This window comes from Labrus bergylta, chromosome 12 (assembly GCF_963930695.1).
Source record: "Labrus bergylta chromosome 12, fLabBer1.1, whole genome shotgun sequence".
NCBI classification, from domain to species: Eukaryota; Metazoa; Chordata; class Actinopteri; order Labriformes; family Labridae; genus Labrus; species Labrus bergylta.
This window is the reverse complement of record NC_089206.1, coordinates 17,145,010-17,160,981: the sequence shown is the minus strand read 5'-3', so window position 1 is coordinate 17,160,981 and position 15,972 is coordinate 17,145,010. Positions and strand designations below refer to the sequence as shown.

Sequence of the window (15,972 nt, the reverse complement as noted above, 5' to 3'; positions counted from 1 at the left end):
AATAGCCAAAGACTGGACTAAGAAACGCTCTACCATTTAAATAATCCTTAATTAATATATTGACAGACAGAAATGTTTTACGTTTTAATGATATAGTTCTGATTAATAATTAAAGTAAAACATCCACTAGGTGTGTTCTGATTTAATTAGTATGATCTATAGTTGGGGGATAATGCATTATGAAAACTAACTTCCAAGCTTGTCTGTCGTCCAGGGACTGACTGAGCTGTCAGTCTGAAGTGATTTGTGGACACACCTGTGTTTCTTTCTATAGGTTGTAACTCAACATGCTCTCAAGCTGAACTCGTGGCATGTCATTGAATGCCTGTAGTGCTGCCTTGCCATGTCTATATTGAGACCGTAAATATATTACCGAAACGGCTTTTATTTTTAAAACAATCAAGTTATTGTAAGCTATCGCATATAAAAGTGTACGTTTCCTCGCTGTGGTTTGGTTTAAATATGTAATACAGTCTGTGGTTTAAATACAGCTCGAGGCTGAGGGCGTGGCCGCGTGCAGTGACGTCATGTGTTTACGTGAAAGCTAGCAGCAGCAAACAGTCAATACGGTAACCGTGGACCACAAACGGTACGTTGTCTTATAAACATCGCTTATAGATACATTGTTGGAAAAAATGGCATTTCATAAAACCGTCAGGAGTTTTTGAAGTGAATGCCATTTTATTTTTCTCTTACCAGTGTCGATTGAACTTCTCACATCTCGACGCTAACGTTAGCTCGCATACAAGCTAACCTGCTACCGCTAGCCGACGGTGAAAATGTAGTGAGGGTTTAATTAATGTGTCTTCCCTTTAGCCCAGCATGTCAGCTGTGTAGCCAATGTGATTTGCACATTGATTTTTAAGTCATTTTTCGAAACTGTCACCGGTTGTAAAAGGTTGTATCACTGTAGCAGACTATTTATCCTCATTTTGTTGCTTATGCAAAGTGAGCTAACGCTAGCTGTCAGTGTCAGTCATTTGTTTACGTTTAGTACGTAACATGGTTGATATTCTGCTGACAGTCAGCTTTCACACTTTTTTTTGCATTATGTGATTAAACAGTTTTTTTTATCATGTGATGTCACTGCAATTCAAACTAACATTTAAAGTTTTTTTTGTGCAGTATGTGCCTTTTGATATTTGTTGGCCCAACTAAACAAAACACTTTTCTTTCTGAAGGTATCTGCCATGGAAAAAAATCTAAACATTTTCACACCACATTACACAAAATAAAATGGTTGAACATTGGGGATGGAATGAGTCTATCCCAATGTTTAAGCTACTCACAAGATTCAACTTGTACTAAAGGTATTCTTACAGCTTTTAACGCTTTCTTTTGAAAACTCTCTTTCAGTGTACCCTAGTGCCACCCGTGTCCGGGTGCCATGTTCCTCGGTTACACATGAGCTCTACTATGTGGTACATCATGCAAAGCATTCAAAGTAAATACTCCTTGTCCGAGCGTCTCATTCGCACAATCGCAGCCATCCGCTCATTTCCACACGACAATGTGGAGGATCTCATTCGTAAGGTAGGCCTGCTCATCTTCCAGTCTGACTTCAGATGAATTATATATCAAAGTGTCATTAGTTATATTGAGATAATTATGTCCTCTGCTGTCCAGGGCGCTGATGTGAACCGGATGCATGGCACACTGAAGCCTCTACACTGTGCCTGTATGGTCGCTGATGCTGACTGTGTGGAGCTACTGTTGGAGAAGGGGGCAGAGGTACGTTATAACTTCACGTCGAATCATTTCCAATGTAACACCTCATGGTTTAAGATTTGGTTTGTTTTGTTCATTTCAAACATAAATGGTCTTTGTGGAGGCAATGTTTGTGTGAGCAAATGTTTACAACTCTCCCCGGTTGGGTTTCCTTGACAAAGCTTTGACATTTAGAATAGAGAACAAAGGTCGCTCAAAAAATGTATGCTTCTATCAATTCTAACAGGAGTAGTATCTGAAAATCCAGCAGCACACAAATATGGTGTCTCTGGCTTTTTCCTGGCCCGGTGATATGTAATTCATGTATTCTCCCCCTTTTAAAGTCATTATTAAAAATGCCTCTGAGGATAAGTTACCTATTCAAATTTGAACGTTTTGGTAAAATGAATTTGGGTTCACAGAGCCTATAACTGTATTGCTCTGTTTTGGGGGTAACATAAGATGTGCTATAATAGTTTTTTCCCTCCCTTGAAATGTACTACGTTGCTTTGTGTTGCCCTTTTCAGCAACCATTAATCTATATTTGGCTCTAGCCTGCCCTTTTGCATTTTTGTGCTACAGAACATGCATGCACCAGCACAAAGCGCAAAAGGGCAGGTGCACAGACCAGGCATCTGACAGTTGTTGTTAAGAACTTAGCATTAGTTGGTTCATTACATTACATTTCTTTACTAGGTAAATGCTTTGGATGGATACAACCGCACAGCACTGCACTATGCAGCAGAGAAGGATGAGAGCTGCGTGGAGCTGCTGTTGGAGTACGGGGCCCAGCCAAACGCTCTTGATGGCAACAAGGACACCCCGCTGCACTGGGCGGCCTTTAAAGACAACCCAGAGTGTGTGAGAGCCCTGCTGGAGAGTGGGGCCTGTCCCAATGCACGGGACTACAACAATGACACGCCTTTGAGTTGGGCAGCAATGAAAGGCAACCTGGAGAGTGTCAAAGTGCTGTTAGACTATGGGGCCCAAGTCCATGTGACCAACCTGAAGGGCCAGACACCTATATCTCGACTGGTAGCCTTGTTAGCCCGGGGCCTGGGCACTGAGCAGGAGGAGGAGTGCCTAGAGTTGCTGTGCCGGGCGGCAGGGCAGTTTGAGATCCGGCGTGCTGACGGCACGCTCCCCAGGGAGCTGAGTAAGGATCCCCAGCTGCTGGCAAGGCTCACAAACATGGTGGCTCAAGCTCCAACACTTCGCTCATTAGCGCGTTGTGCTGTCCGAAAGAGTCTTGGAGTTCAGTACCTTCCCACTGCTGTAAAAGAGCTTCCTTTACCAGAGACGATCAAAGAATATCTATTGCTTAGAGACTGAATCCATGTTATTATTAAATTGCTCTTCACACAGCCTTTTTTGGCAAGGAAGTGTTTGCTTTGAGTTCTAGTTAATCCTCCTGACGGTGGCCCTTATTAATCAAATCTTCTTGCATTTGAATATAAAGTTGTGCTCTTGGAGAGGTGTACGGACCTCTCCAGGTCTATTATTTAGGTGCTTCAAAATAAGTGGAGCCGGTTGATAAGTCTGATCAGTTTCAGTTTAAGGAAGGAGACTGGACAAGCCAGTGTTGAATAGATTGATTCACAAAGGCGTCATAATAATTTCTGCGATCTCTGGTAACAAATTTTTTGAATTTTTTGATGCAACAATGGTTCTTAACCCACTCTGTATGGAGTACTGACAAACTCTATAGAGTAACCATTGTAGGGCTTCATATAAGGAATGAACTTACATGAAGTTTGATGTGTCCAGTCCTCTTAATTGTTCACAAAGAGTCCATCTTTGTCATTTTATTTCAGCTCATTATTAATTTAATGCTCTGCTAAATTCACAGAACATTTTAATTTTAGATTAATTTAAAATAATGCCATTGTGATATTTCATGTGGCATAAAAAAATCTTGATTATTGAGTTTGTTGAAGAAGAAAAATCAGTTTTGGTTATTGTAAAGTTAAACCTAAATATAAGTTAGGTTTATTAATAATGTCTGAATATCTGAAGGTTAGTTGGTCTGATTGTGCCATCTCTCTCTTATGATAATGTTCTGGTAAACTTACAATGGCTGTAAAGTTCTATATATATATAGAGGGGGAAACAGAAGACATGTATAAAAACGTACTTTGACCAGAGCAGAAAATATCCTTCTTGATGGAAACATTTTGATTTCTTATGCAGCATCACAAAAGTTACACAATATTATCACTGGTTTCACAGAGAGGTTCACGAAAAGTGGCTGCCAAATCCTCCATCCAGTTCACTAAAAATGTTTTATGCGTTTAAAAGTAACTTTTTTTTTCATTTAAATGTTAGAATCTTAGAACCATGGAATGGCATGATGACTAGGTGTTTGTTCTAAAGAGTGTGAAATGTATTTAGGTTTTTTTTTTATCTGCCTAAAACCTGACTGTTCTGTTCTTGAGTTTGTTTGCTTGTTCTGCTGCTGTGTTAAAAAAAACAAAAGACCCACTAGATCATGTCTTGTGTACACCTGCAGAAGTGCTTTTTTTTCTCTTTGTCAATGTAAAAAAAAAAAGTAAATGCCTTTTTACTTAATTTGTTTCTCTTCATTGTTCTTCACAAAAAAAGTGTGAACTCAAGAAGCTGACACATTTTACATTTTGCAGAGGAGCACCCGTACTTTAAGGCTTAGATGTAGTGAAAGAATGAGTGACTAGGTCAAAGTTTAATGATTGGCCGCCCTCAGATTTTCAGGTCGAGGTATTATTTGCACAGGCCTTTTGTCAAAGAAGACTTGTCATAGGTGTTCCTAATAAGATTAATACTGGTTCAGTGCTAGTCAAGTGTCCCAGTAAGACAGCATGCACAATACTTAAGCTGAAACCAAAGCATGCTAAATGGAATCCAGCCATCACTATTCTTAATATCTACACCTGGGCTTCTTCTTCACCTTGAATGCATGTTTAAGCCTCCTTGTTGTGATAGCCATACCAGCTGTCAAAGCTTTATTCTTTCGAAGCAGTTTATGTGCACCTGTAAGGATCGTCATGGCAATGCTATGATGTTATTGTTTTCCTTGCAGCAAATGGATAGGAATACATATGGCTTTGTGACAGCAAAACATACCCAGGCTTTAAATCTAAAGTTAAACACTCAAAAATGTACAATGTATTTAAGAGTAAGAGTAGAAAAGGCTTTATTAGGCAGTCTTCTTATTAGAGATTATTGAATACAGCTGTTAAAACGTTGGTCCTGATTATTGATTGCAGTTATTTGAGTGAATCATCACTATTAGACGAAATTCAAGTATAAACTGCAAGATACATTTACTGTCAGGCTGCTGCTTTGAACTGTTTCTTAGCTATTTTAAAACATGGGCAAAATATCTACTCAGAAAAAAAAAAAGATTTTATGAGACAAAAGGACAGCAAAACATAATTATTTGATTTATTTTAAAACATTACAAGTACTATTACTTTGATCAAATATTAACACAATCGGAGAGAAGAGAGAGAGAAAGGAGAAATAGCAGATTGTGTGTTCATTTTTCTCTTGGAAATAATCTAACTGTGAATCTAGTATGTTGATTGCTCCAGTTATCCACTAGGGGTCCCTCTAGTGTCATCTCTGAGTCCACATTTATTGGCTTACAAAATGTGGAATGTGATTTTAAGTGTCATTTGTCTATGGAAGAAAATTGTGATGTTATGTAATAATTGCTTTAGGGTACATCAGCTGCCAAGTCTTTAACACTTAATGCATTTTGAGTCATGTAACAAGCCGTTTTGGTAATATCTCTCATTCCATGATTGAAGCCCATTTATTAATTTATTTCTAATGCCTTAGCCTATTGTTTGAGGCTTGCACATCATGCTACCTTTTGATGGAGCAATTAAGGATGTTTACTTCCAAGGAGAGAGTGCAGGGTGAGAATATCAGGAAGGAAGCCAGAGCAAGAGGGGAAAGAAGCCCTTCTCATATTCAATGTTGACACAAAACTGATGGCTTTTATATTATGATCAATTGTAGGGGTTTTAAAAAAATAGACAAAATAGATAAACGAATACAATAGCCTAGCAAAAAAACACACACATTGAAGGAAAGAGGAAAATGGGGAGGCTGTTTAGGTCTAGTGTTTATTAAAGGCATCTACCATCAATGCCATTATTGTGCTCTGTTCGTTTACCTAATGCACTCTTTAAAGGTGCAGCTCTTTTACAATCCAAAATACAGATTATGAATCGAATCTAGTCGAGTATATATTTGTTATATGGCCACAAATTCCCCGTACTATAATTGTACAGTTTAACAACAAATAAACAACAAAAGATGAAGTTAAAATAAAAACACCTAAATGATAGACCAGATATTGATTTTTCTTTTGTGCTCCACTGTTTTTCAGAGGAACATGTGATTGGTAAGAAATTAAAATATCACCTATTCATGCACTCAGTGACAACATACAGCTCAATTTAGTCTTTGATGAGTAAATAATAAACAACGTGATTTTTTTGGTCAATTTATATAGCCTACTATTATGCTGGAAATAGTACAAGTATATAGCCAGATGTGCAAAAATCTAAAATCTTTCTTGTTTAATATTTTCTCCACAAAAAAGAGAATTTTTATTCTATGGTGTTATACGTTTTGAAAGCAAGGGTTGTTTTTCAAGGTTCTCCCACAAACTTCTGTATATTTATGCAGAGTCTAGATTCAAAAAGATGAGACTGTATTTTCCTTTGCAATCTCGTGTGTGACTTTATTGAAAAGTATCAAAAACATGTGAAAAATGTAAAGTCATAAGCCCCTTTATGCTTCTCAATACCCGGATTCCTTTCTAAACATGCCGTATGATTGAGCACCATAACTGCTGCGAATTCTCGCGAGATTTCGACGTCAAGGGGAGTGTCAAATTCCAAGAGAGAGGAGAGGAGAGGGGAGCCAGAGAGAGGGGCGCAAGGGTGAGTTTGTAAACACTTAATAACCCTTTAAATTCTCTCAAGCTATTTCGAATACACGAAACTGTATCAAATTGTAGCTCGGTGCGTGAGTTTTCAGAGTTTTTGTTCCTGCTACACGTCTATTAATTTGTCAAAACTGTTGTGGCAGCTCCAACATTTCATTCGGACCCAGAGTCTCGCTTTGCACTCAAGTGTCAGTCCGCTAACCAACTTACTGGTGGCTTTTTCAGCTTTTATGATTTCGTCTGTCCCTCATGCCCTTGAAAAACACAAGTTCACTGCAGTTATATTCAAATAAGTGTCCGTGTGTGTTTATTGTCACCGCGGAAACTGTTTGTAGCGCTGTTATTACTAGTTTTTGGTGGCACTTCGGCCTGTTGTTAACGCTTAGCCACACCAGCTAGCCATTAGTTTTCCGTGGATACAAAAAAGTTGATTTCGATGTTTTAGCCAATAAGAATACAGTGGCTCGTGTTATTGACAGGGTGTAGAGCTGTGCACTCAGCAGATGCTGCTGACTGACGTCCATGTAGCCAATAGTTGTAAAGAAAAGGCGGTCTTGTTACGGTAAAAGGCAGGGCTAAGTGTGCCCCAACGTCGCCAGACGATAATGAGGCTCGAAAAAGACAAACATCGTTTAAACCAGTCATCGTTGTCTGAAAGATGGAACCAAAGTTTTCATGACTTTACATTTCAGTGTGACATGAAACTCGTCAGCAAGCCTAATGTTCCAGGAAGATTGTTTGTCCGTCTGTTTTTTTGGCGGCAGAATATGTTGAAACGATAATCTGCGTCTGCAGTAGAAGTCTCTAAAGCGACTCAAAGTCTCAAGTAGTAATGATATCCATAGTATTGCAATTTGATCTGCTCAACGCCCCAGGATCCGCATCCCCATGCATGTCAACACCTTCATTAGGAATGTAGGTCATGTTTTTGGCAGAGTTATACCTCATTCCATCACATAGAGTTACACCAGAGAAAACTGCACCCTGTTTTTGTCCAACCAAATTTCTTGACCCACTCTTAAGTGATGATATAACCTTGAAATTGTATGCATCTCTGCATTAACCCAAACAACACATTACACATATGGTGACCATGTTTATTATTCCAGATATATATGCTCGGTCATATTATTTTAAATATACATTTTTGCATCAGGCTTACATGCCAGTAATATCTGCCCATTTCATATTTGGTTTGTTTATCCAGTAAATAATATTATTGTACAGCATTAAGCATTTAGCAAAGTAACTGTCAGCACAAGAAGCTTTTGCATGCTCAGCCCTCGATGACACCCTTCAAAAAACAATTAGCACATCGTTTAATTTAATAATAATTTCATTTAAGAAAACTACCATGTGTCCCTTGTATCCTCCTGCATTGTTTTCATGGTTTAAGCTTTTAGGCCTAGCTGTACATACATGGATATAGCATTTAATTTGTTCCATTTGCCAAATCTCCGCTTTAGTTTTGCTTACATATTTTGGCTGTCACACATTCAAAGCTAAAGCATTGAACTTTTTTTTGTGTATTGCCTAAAAACCAGGACCTCCCCTTTGTAATTCAGTTGTAAGTACCTGCATTTGATCTGTTATTTGACCAATCACTAACATTTTTTCCCTTATATTTCTTTAGCTTTTTTTTTTTTTTACCCGTTTCACACTATCCCTTCCTTTCCTTTCGTTTTTTCTTTTTGCGGGGTCTCCCCTACCCCTTGGCAATTCAAGCCTCAGATTCCAGAGTCATGGCTGCAGCGCGAGCTATTAATACAGTTTGTTTAGTCAGTTTCCTAGCAGGCTGCATCAAACACTGGATGGCTGTGGCTGATTATAGCTGGGACTCGTTCCCCTACACCTGCTGAGTCGGAGAAATCCAAGTTAACTGTGGGACTTTGGCAGCAGCTCAATGAGACAGGAGAGGAATTAGGGCAATTTGAGTGCTTCCATGTCACCTTGGATGAAAGGAGGTGAAAATAGGTGGACTTGATATCCATGACTGTAATGAATATCAGAGATGTGTATCAGGGCTAATGTAACTAGCAGACTGATTTACTGTCTTACAGAGTTGACGTCTGCGTTAAGCAGAGCATTACAGTGTACAGTAAAAAGTCAAACTTACAACTAGATCTTAAGTGCATATACGTGAGACATCAATCGCATTGAAAAATAATCAGCAACGTCTTTTCTCGATACATGCAAGTGTAGCAGGAAAATACACACATAGCTGCAGAGTTTAAAGGATGTCCTTTGGGACAGATTGTCTTACCACAAAGCAAAGCAAGAGATGCTGCAGAAAATACCTTAACACGTCTGTTTGAATCAGGTCAAGATATTTGTCTGGGCAGTTATGTAAACAAATGGTATTTTTCTCCCCAATCCTCTGAAAGTTAGGGTGGAAATTAGTGCCGGGCAATTAACCAAGTTTCAATTTCAATTACAATTTGGCTTCCCAAGATTATAAAAACAGGATAAAGGAGAGTCAAACGATTACTGTGCTGCAAACAGTGTTGTGCTTGTTTTGCCTAATGGTCTTGTCATGTTTTGTAAATGTTTCAGATATTTTTTGTACAGTAGAGGAGAGTACATCACAACTACGTCATTAACATATTCATTTATTATAATATATTATTATTATAATATATTTATATATACTTTTTGCTAATTTATTTTCATTTATTGCTTGATTTTTTTAAGTGTTCAGAATGTTGAAGAGTTAAGAGTGTTTACGTTCGATAGATGTATGTCGTGCAGATGTTGTAAAATCAATGAGTAATTGTGTGTCTTTGATAATCCTGATCATAATATCCATCAAAAAATATCTTGATTATGATTTGTACCATATTTAAGCAGCCCTAGTGGAAATCACACATGGTCCTGTCTGCTAATGTCTAGAATGTCATTACCAAGATGTAAACTTTGAAATCTGTTCCCATTCCTCACGCCAGATGTGTCTATTCCCCACACAGTCCACACCCTCAGTATAACGAGCTGGACTGACTTTCTTGTTTGCAAACGCATCTCTGGCCAAATAGACGCAGTGGATTGGAAGCACTTTGTGAGGGTCCTGGCACCAACCTGTTGTCTTTGTCCAGAGCATGGGAGGTCTGCTTCATCGGCCCTAAGACTTGCACAGATATTTTGCTTACTCACACAATAGGGATCCCTTTTCCTCATGAAGAAATGGACTTACAACAGTTAGGCCTGTTTCAAGCCCAGCGTCATGGGAGAGCGTTGTTATTCCACCGCAAGGTTTCAGTAATCATGTGTTGGCTTGGAGGTAGCTGTCTTCAGCAGAGGGAGGAAGGAGGAAAAAATACTGAGTTCAACATTGGGAAAATGTTCAAACATTTATTCCATGCCAACATAATGAATAATCTGTCACACTCAATATTGTCAGACAACATGCTCGTTCAATGTATTACTTACAACAAACCAGAATAATATTGACGTACTGAATATGTTTAGCTGATGTTTTTCAGTGCTATTGCTAGACACATTAGGTTTAAAATGCAAAAGGCATTCATGCAATCCTCATACTATTTGTACAAACTTAGGAAAAATACATCACAATATGTATATTTTGTTTGGGATATTGAAGTTGTTAGGGTTGGCTGGCACCTCTACTAATGACTGCATTTTAACAGAATCTTATTGAATATTGAAGCAATCACTGGCTTTTTTACTTGTGTACACAGGAAAGTCCTAGATGCATGTTGCTAGTTTCTGTACCGTCAGTGGGACAACGTTGTGTAATAGTAACAGACGTCACTTTAGGCCAGTTGAGAGTGCTAAATCATTAATGTCATTTGTTCATTTCCATCCCTCCAGTTCCATGACCATCTATTTTTCTGAGCTTCACAGTTTGTCTTCACAGTGAGAGGTGCAGGGTGGGTAGGTCTGGGGGAGCTTGGGATTTGGAGACGACTTACAGAAGTAGTGCGTCTCATAATGAAACTCCAGCAGCAGTGGAGGAAACCAAGCATCAACATTTGCATGTTTAACTCGAAGAATATTTCGGCCCTTTGAACGCTTTGAGGGTTTCTTATTCAATTCGACATTGCCATCCCCACGTGCCTCTTTTTTTAAGTACTTCCAAATGTTAATGTCTTAATTAAATCCTTTACAATATGCTGTTACATCATAGAGGTGCTCAGAGGAAATCAAACTATTCACATTTCAAGGATAGACATCCTGCTGATTTTGTGTTATTTCACTTTAACTATGGTAACAAAAAACTGACATTTGTAATGATCACTTCATCTGCACAGGAACGGTAGTTCAAAACTAGTATTACTATAATTGATCAGGGGTGTGAGCCAACGTAAAATTGTAACTGGTAATTGAAGATAAATTATTATTATATTGATAGTACAAGGGTGAAATGTGGCAGTTAAATTTCGTAAATAAATGAGGTACGTTGAAATTTGATGGAAAGAGAGATTTGAGATGAGAGAAACAGCTGAATCAGAGAGGGAGAGATTAAAGGAGAAGGTAAAGGGTTGGGAAGTGCTTGAGAAGTGAGAAGAGGGAGTGGTAATGAGAGAAGGAGGGATTGAAAGCAAGGAAAAAGGCGACAGAAGGAGGGGGGACATGTCTTTGTGTTAATGGTAGCCGTCGCTCTCCCATGGAAGCGGCTCCTCATTGGTCGGCCAGAATCCCCCCTGTGTGAAGGAAGTATCACCAGGGAAACTTTGTCTCGCTGCCTCTGTGCATGTTTTCCTACTTGCCAGGGTTATTTTTAAATAGCATTCGGCTTCCTGCTCAGACTCAAGACTACAAGCCATAGCATCCCTGTTTTGTTGTTTTCGGGATTTGCAGGTTGAAAACTAAAGACAGGTTGCAGCAATGTTCTCCTCCTCTCCTCTCCCACAGTTACATCATTGCAAGTTTTTTGCAAAAATGGGGGATGATCGACCTTTTGTGTGCAGCGCTCTTGGCTGTGGACAGGTAAGTCTTCTCCCTCCTTGTTCTGTGTTTCAGGTGTGTGCATGTGTGTGTGCTTCAGGGTGTTTATGTTCTTATGAAAGTTAATCTAGCTGTTAACTGTAGCTCCATATATGTTTGAATGTCTTAGCTTTGAAAAGAAAAATTATTTAAAGCTAGACAAAACAAAGGATATTGGATTTGAAAACACATTTGTTTAATTAAAATAAAACTGCAGTGAAAGCACTTGATAAACTCTAAAAGACTTTTGAACTACCGTCGTCACACTTGTTCTGATTGCAAGAATAAAACTAGCATGCTGGGTTTTTTTACAACAATCATAATAATCAAATACAGATATATGGAATGATGAGTACGGATGGCGTTCTTCTTGCATGCTGTCTCTTGAGACAATGCTGTCTCCTTTAGCAGTGACTCACTGGAAGCTCCAGTGAGTAATCAGAGCACAGTCATTGTTTCAACCTGTCACTGTTGACTTCCAGCGCCTGCAGACACAGGTTTGAGCCGCGGCAGTGACTCAGCTGAGCGCCAATAGAGCACTCACATGCCAGCAACGTGGTGTATTGTCGGGGCCTTGGCCTCATATCACAGCAAATTAAAAGTAGTGTGCTCTTGGACTCATGACTGTTCAGCACAGGAAATGTCATGTCTGATGTTGTGCTCAATTAGCTGTCTTTAGCTGCGTGCGATATCCTTTGAGCTGGTTATGGATGATCTCTCCTGAGGTCTGGAGGACGAAAGTGTTCGTGTGGTTAAGTAACATTTGTGATTCATAAGCCTTTTTTTCATCCACTGATCAGAAGCGATGTGTTGTACATGGGAGTTGTGGTTTAAACAACAGGGATGTAAAGTAGTTAAACATGCATGTATAATAAATAAATGATGATTTGTGTGGCTGTTTTCCTTCCAGAACAGTATGGACACTTTGGGACAGCAGCACCCTTAATATTTGATCTTTTCTTGGATTTTGTTTCTGTGATGTAAATACTTTGCATATTTCATTTGTGGATATAATTTATTGAGTTTCTTGTTAGAACAACAGAATCACATGGAAAGCAAAGGGACTTGGATGACAGTGTCGGTCCATAGCTCCAAATGTCTGTGTTATTTTCACTAGCTCCCTTCGGTCTCCAGCTGAGTTAACTTATCTCTGCTAGTGATGAAAAGTCCTCCAAGTTCACAAGCAAGCGTTAGTAGCTGAGTTTGTGTGTTCTCAGTTTTGTGCTGGGCAGGATGTGCTCAGGATTTGTCACTAACTTCTTACTGAAAAAAATCAAACAATGAACAGCATAAAAAAGCCTGTCGAGCTGAGAGACAGTGTTGAGGTGAAATGTTCTGTATATTATTTTCACAGAGCTGCAGACATCCAACACAATTTACACCCAAGTCATTGGTAATGCGAAAATAGTCTTTAAAGGCCATATTGAGTTTTGAGTTATCTGATCAAATAAAAATTAAAATAATAACAATAATCAGACAAGGCGTTAGAATTAAAACTTTTTCTCTTGACAGTTCTTTTCAATGCTGTGTTCCATCACATTTAACAGTATAAAGTTACTATAATTCTACATATTATATCATCATAATTAACATAAATAATACATATTCTGCTTTTATATGTATCCTGTTTGATGGTATCTATCTGTGTTCCTTTTTTCCCTGTTTCTAGTTTTTTTATGTCTAAAAGCTTTTCAACTGTTGCCCTTTACAAGCGCCAGTTGTCTACCGAGAAAGTCTGAATCAGGCTCATTATAGAACAAGGATGATTGACTCCTGGCTTTGCTCAAGGTTTTCCTTTTACCAAGTTAACAACAAAAACAACAACAGCAGCAGCAGCAGCCCCACATTATATAAAGTGCTGTATTTACTGTGTGGGAAGGGGTAACCCTATCTGCCCATATCTCATACAGGGAGATTAGTTAGAGATAGTTTCCTACACAAGAGCGGGCAACCTTGTTCAGAGGAAAGAAACAAATCAGACATGCAGTTGTATTGGTGATGCTGCCCGGTCGGGCTAAAAATAAGCCCCCTGACACTTGACTGTGTTTCCACTTCGTTCTCTCACGTCCGAACTCGCAACTGCAACGCAGCGCCCCCAAAAATAGGCACCAGTTACTGGTGAATAGGCTTGTGTCACAGCCAAGAATTCCTCCTCCGTCTTTACTGATTCACCATGTTACTTCTCCAAAGAAGAAGTGGCCTGTTTCTGATCAGGCTGTTTGTTCTCTCTTCTAAGGTCTGATTTGACCTCCTGTAGCTTCCACTTTGGAAACCTGTTAGGGAAATTATAGAACATAAACTGTGAAGATGATTGTTTAGGACAGATTATGACATCCTTGTGTTTTACACTTCGCTGCATCTATTCTGATGTGTCAGCTCTTTCACTTTTGGTTTTTCGTTTGTGTTGGGGGTTTCTACACTTCATTTGTCATTTTGTCATTTGTCAATTCTCTTAACTTTTCTGTTTTAAAATATTCACTGTTTTCATTCATAGTAGTCTGTTTCCTTTTTCTAGATAATTCTAACTTTTGTTCAGAAATTTGAACTAAACACAGTTTTTTTTGTTTTTGTTTTTTTACATAATGTGTACCAGCTATATGCTGCATATGGTTGACTTCATTTGAAAAATATGATCTGTCTGGGATTATTGCAATATGATATATGGGTTGTGTTACTTTGGGTTACTAGGAAAAGTAGACAATTGCCCACAGGGTTATTCATATAGTGTACTTTTCTCTTTTCTTCTGGCTCATCTCATCACAAGAGATTTACCAATGAGGACCACTTGGCTGTTCACAAACACAAGCATGAGATGACACTGAAATTTGGACCAGCCAGGACTGACTCTGTCATTATTGCAGGTACTGTTCAAATGCACAGCTTAACTCATTCCCTTTGTAAAATATCCTCATCCAGTATCCAGATGACTGCTTAGCGTGCATCAGCGTCATCAGCGCATATGACATAAGATTCCTTATTTGAGTCAATGTGTGAATTAAGTGTGAAACCGTATTTTGAATAAAATTCTGTGTTTATTCCCTTTTGCCAGACCAGACACCTACTCCCACCCGCTTCCTAAAGAACTGTGAAGAGGTTGGTCTGTTCAACGAGCTGGCCAGCTCCTTTGAACAAGATGAGGAGGGAAAAGAGAGCAAAACTCTCTGTAAGGACGGCTTTGGGTTGATGACTTTGTTTCCAATGTTTTAGTCTCTCTGGGCCTTTATTTATTTTTATACCCAATTCAATGGAATTAGTGCATTCCCCCATCCCCCCATGTAATTAACAATTACTTCTTCTTTTTTTGTCTTTTTTTGTTGATGTAGACAGAAACTATTACTGGCCTGGTGTACTTCTTCTTTATGGTCTTTATCATTTTAACTTTTCCAAAAAACTCTATTTAAAAAGCCCAGTTTGTTTAATCACATCCAGATATTATATCATAACTGATGTCTTGGTTATTTGCTTTGTGCGCTGAATACCTTGAGTGCCTACTTCCTTTTTTAAATGTACGGTTGTCTATGAGAATATTTTGTTTGATAAGCAGTGTGAACACTCTGCCCTTTCTGTCTTTTATTGTCTCTGTCCTCCTCAGCTCCCTGCACCCAACTCTGTGGCTTTGGACATGAGCCTGCAGACGCCATCAGAGGTGAAGGTGAAAGAGGAGGATCCTGTAGAGGTCGACTCCTCGCCGCCTGGCAGCCCTGAATCTATCTCCGACATGTCAGACAGCAGCAGAGAACCTCTGGTAAAAGGACAGGTATAGGACAGAAACAGAAGGGACAGGGTTGCATTAGTATCAAGAGAAGAGTGTTTTTATCTTTAACAATGTATGTTCATGATTTTTTGTCACTTTGACATTCTTACTCAATTACATATATGTCGGTTAAGGATATGAGTAGTGATATCTTTCCTCTTAAAAAATGTGGTGCCTTTTTATGTTGAAACCATTGCGTGTTTATTAAACAAACTCAAAGCTGAATTCTAATTGTGTTGCTGTACCTGACTGATTTTCCTCCCAGGACACACCACCCAGGAGTTCAGCCCCCACTCCAACTATTGGTGCGTCCAGGTTCCCTCCCACTACACCTTGGCTTCGATGCCCTTCAACCCACCATGCCGTCACCACCTCTGTCATCACACAAGCACCACCTTCCAATCGAACTCTGGGGTGAGTACATCCCAACTAGGGGTGATGATTGTTAGATTGTGAAGGATTAGAATGTGTCGAAGATCCCCCGACGCAGAGAGATTGTTGTATCGGGCTACAGTGCACATTCTATCCTTTGGAGTTCTCTGGCCATTTGCTTGTCGCTTCTTGCCTTCACTACAGACACACAGATCATAGTGAAATGTAGGATGTGTCTTGCTTCCTCTTTTGATTTACA

At 39.1% G+C, this 15,972-nt stretch overlaps 2 protein-coding genes across 2 annotated transcripts in view; both read left to right on the top strand.

The window, feature by feature from the left end:
- Positions 1-404: 404 nt before the first annotated feature.
- Positions 405-4,275, top strand: asb8 (ankyrin repeat and SOCS box containing 8). The gene is made up of 4 exons (XM_020648251.3): positions 405-589; positions 1,357-1,533; positions 1,627-1,731; positions 2,404-4,275. Exons 2-4 carry the CDS (start codon positions 1,405-1,407, stop codon positions 3,037-3,039), a joined length of 870 nt encoding a protein of 289 aa, XP_020503907.1. The 5' UTR covers positions 405-589; positions 1,357-1,404; the 3' UTR covers positions 3,040-4,275.
- A 7,240-nt stretch (positions 4,276-11,515) lies between these two features.
- atf7a (activating transcription factor 7a) overlaps positions 11,516-15,972 on the top strand; it is a 12,658-nt gene continuing 8,201 nt past the window's right edge. The window contains 7 exon segments of the mRNA XM_065961329.1: positions 11,516-11,590; positions 14,352-14,448; positions 14,637-14,744; positions 15,139-15,344; positions 15,607-15,645; positions 15,647-15,710; positions 15,713-15,755. Coding sequence (XP_065817401.1) covers positions 11,543-11,590; positions 14,352-14,448; positions 14,637-14,744; positions 15,139-15,344; positions 15,607-15,645; positions 15,647-15,710; positions 15,713-15,755 — 605 coding nt within the window. The 5' untranslated portion in view covers positions 11,516-11,542.

What these genes read in the sequence shown, in the direction of transcription:
- asb8 (XM_020648251.3), top strand. Translation starts at nt 1,405, where the DNA reads ATGAGCTCTACTATGTGGTACATCATGCAAAGCATTCAAAGTAAATAC. An exon ending in TGGAGGATCTCATTCGTAAG is followed by an intron (nt 1,534 to 1,626) that starts GTAGGCCTGCTC and finishes TCTGCTGTCCAG; the next exon opens with GGCGCTGATGTGAACCGGAT. An exon ending in TGTTGGAGAAGGGGGCAGAG is followed by an intron (nt 1,732 to 2,403) that starts GTACGTTATAAC and finishes TTTCTTTACTAG; the next exon opens with GTAAATGCTTTGGATGGATA.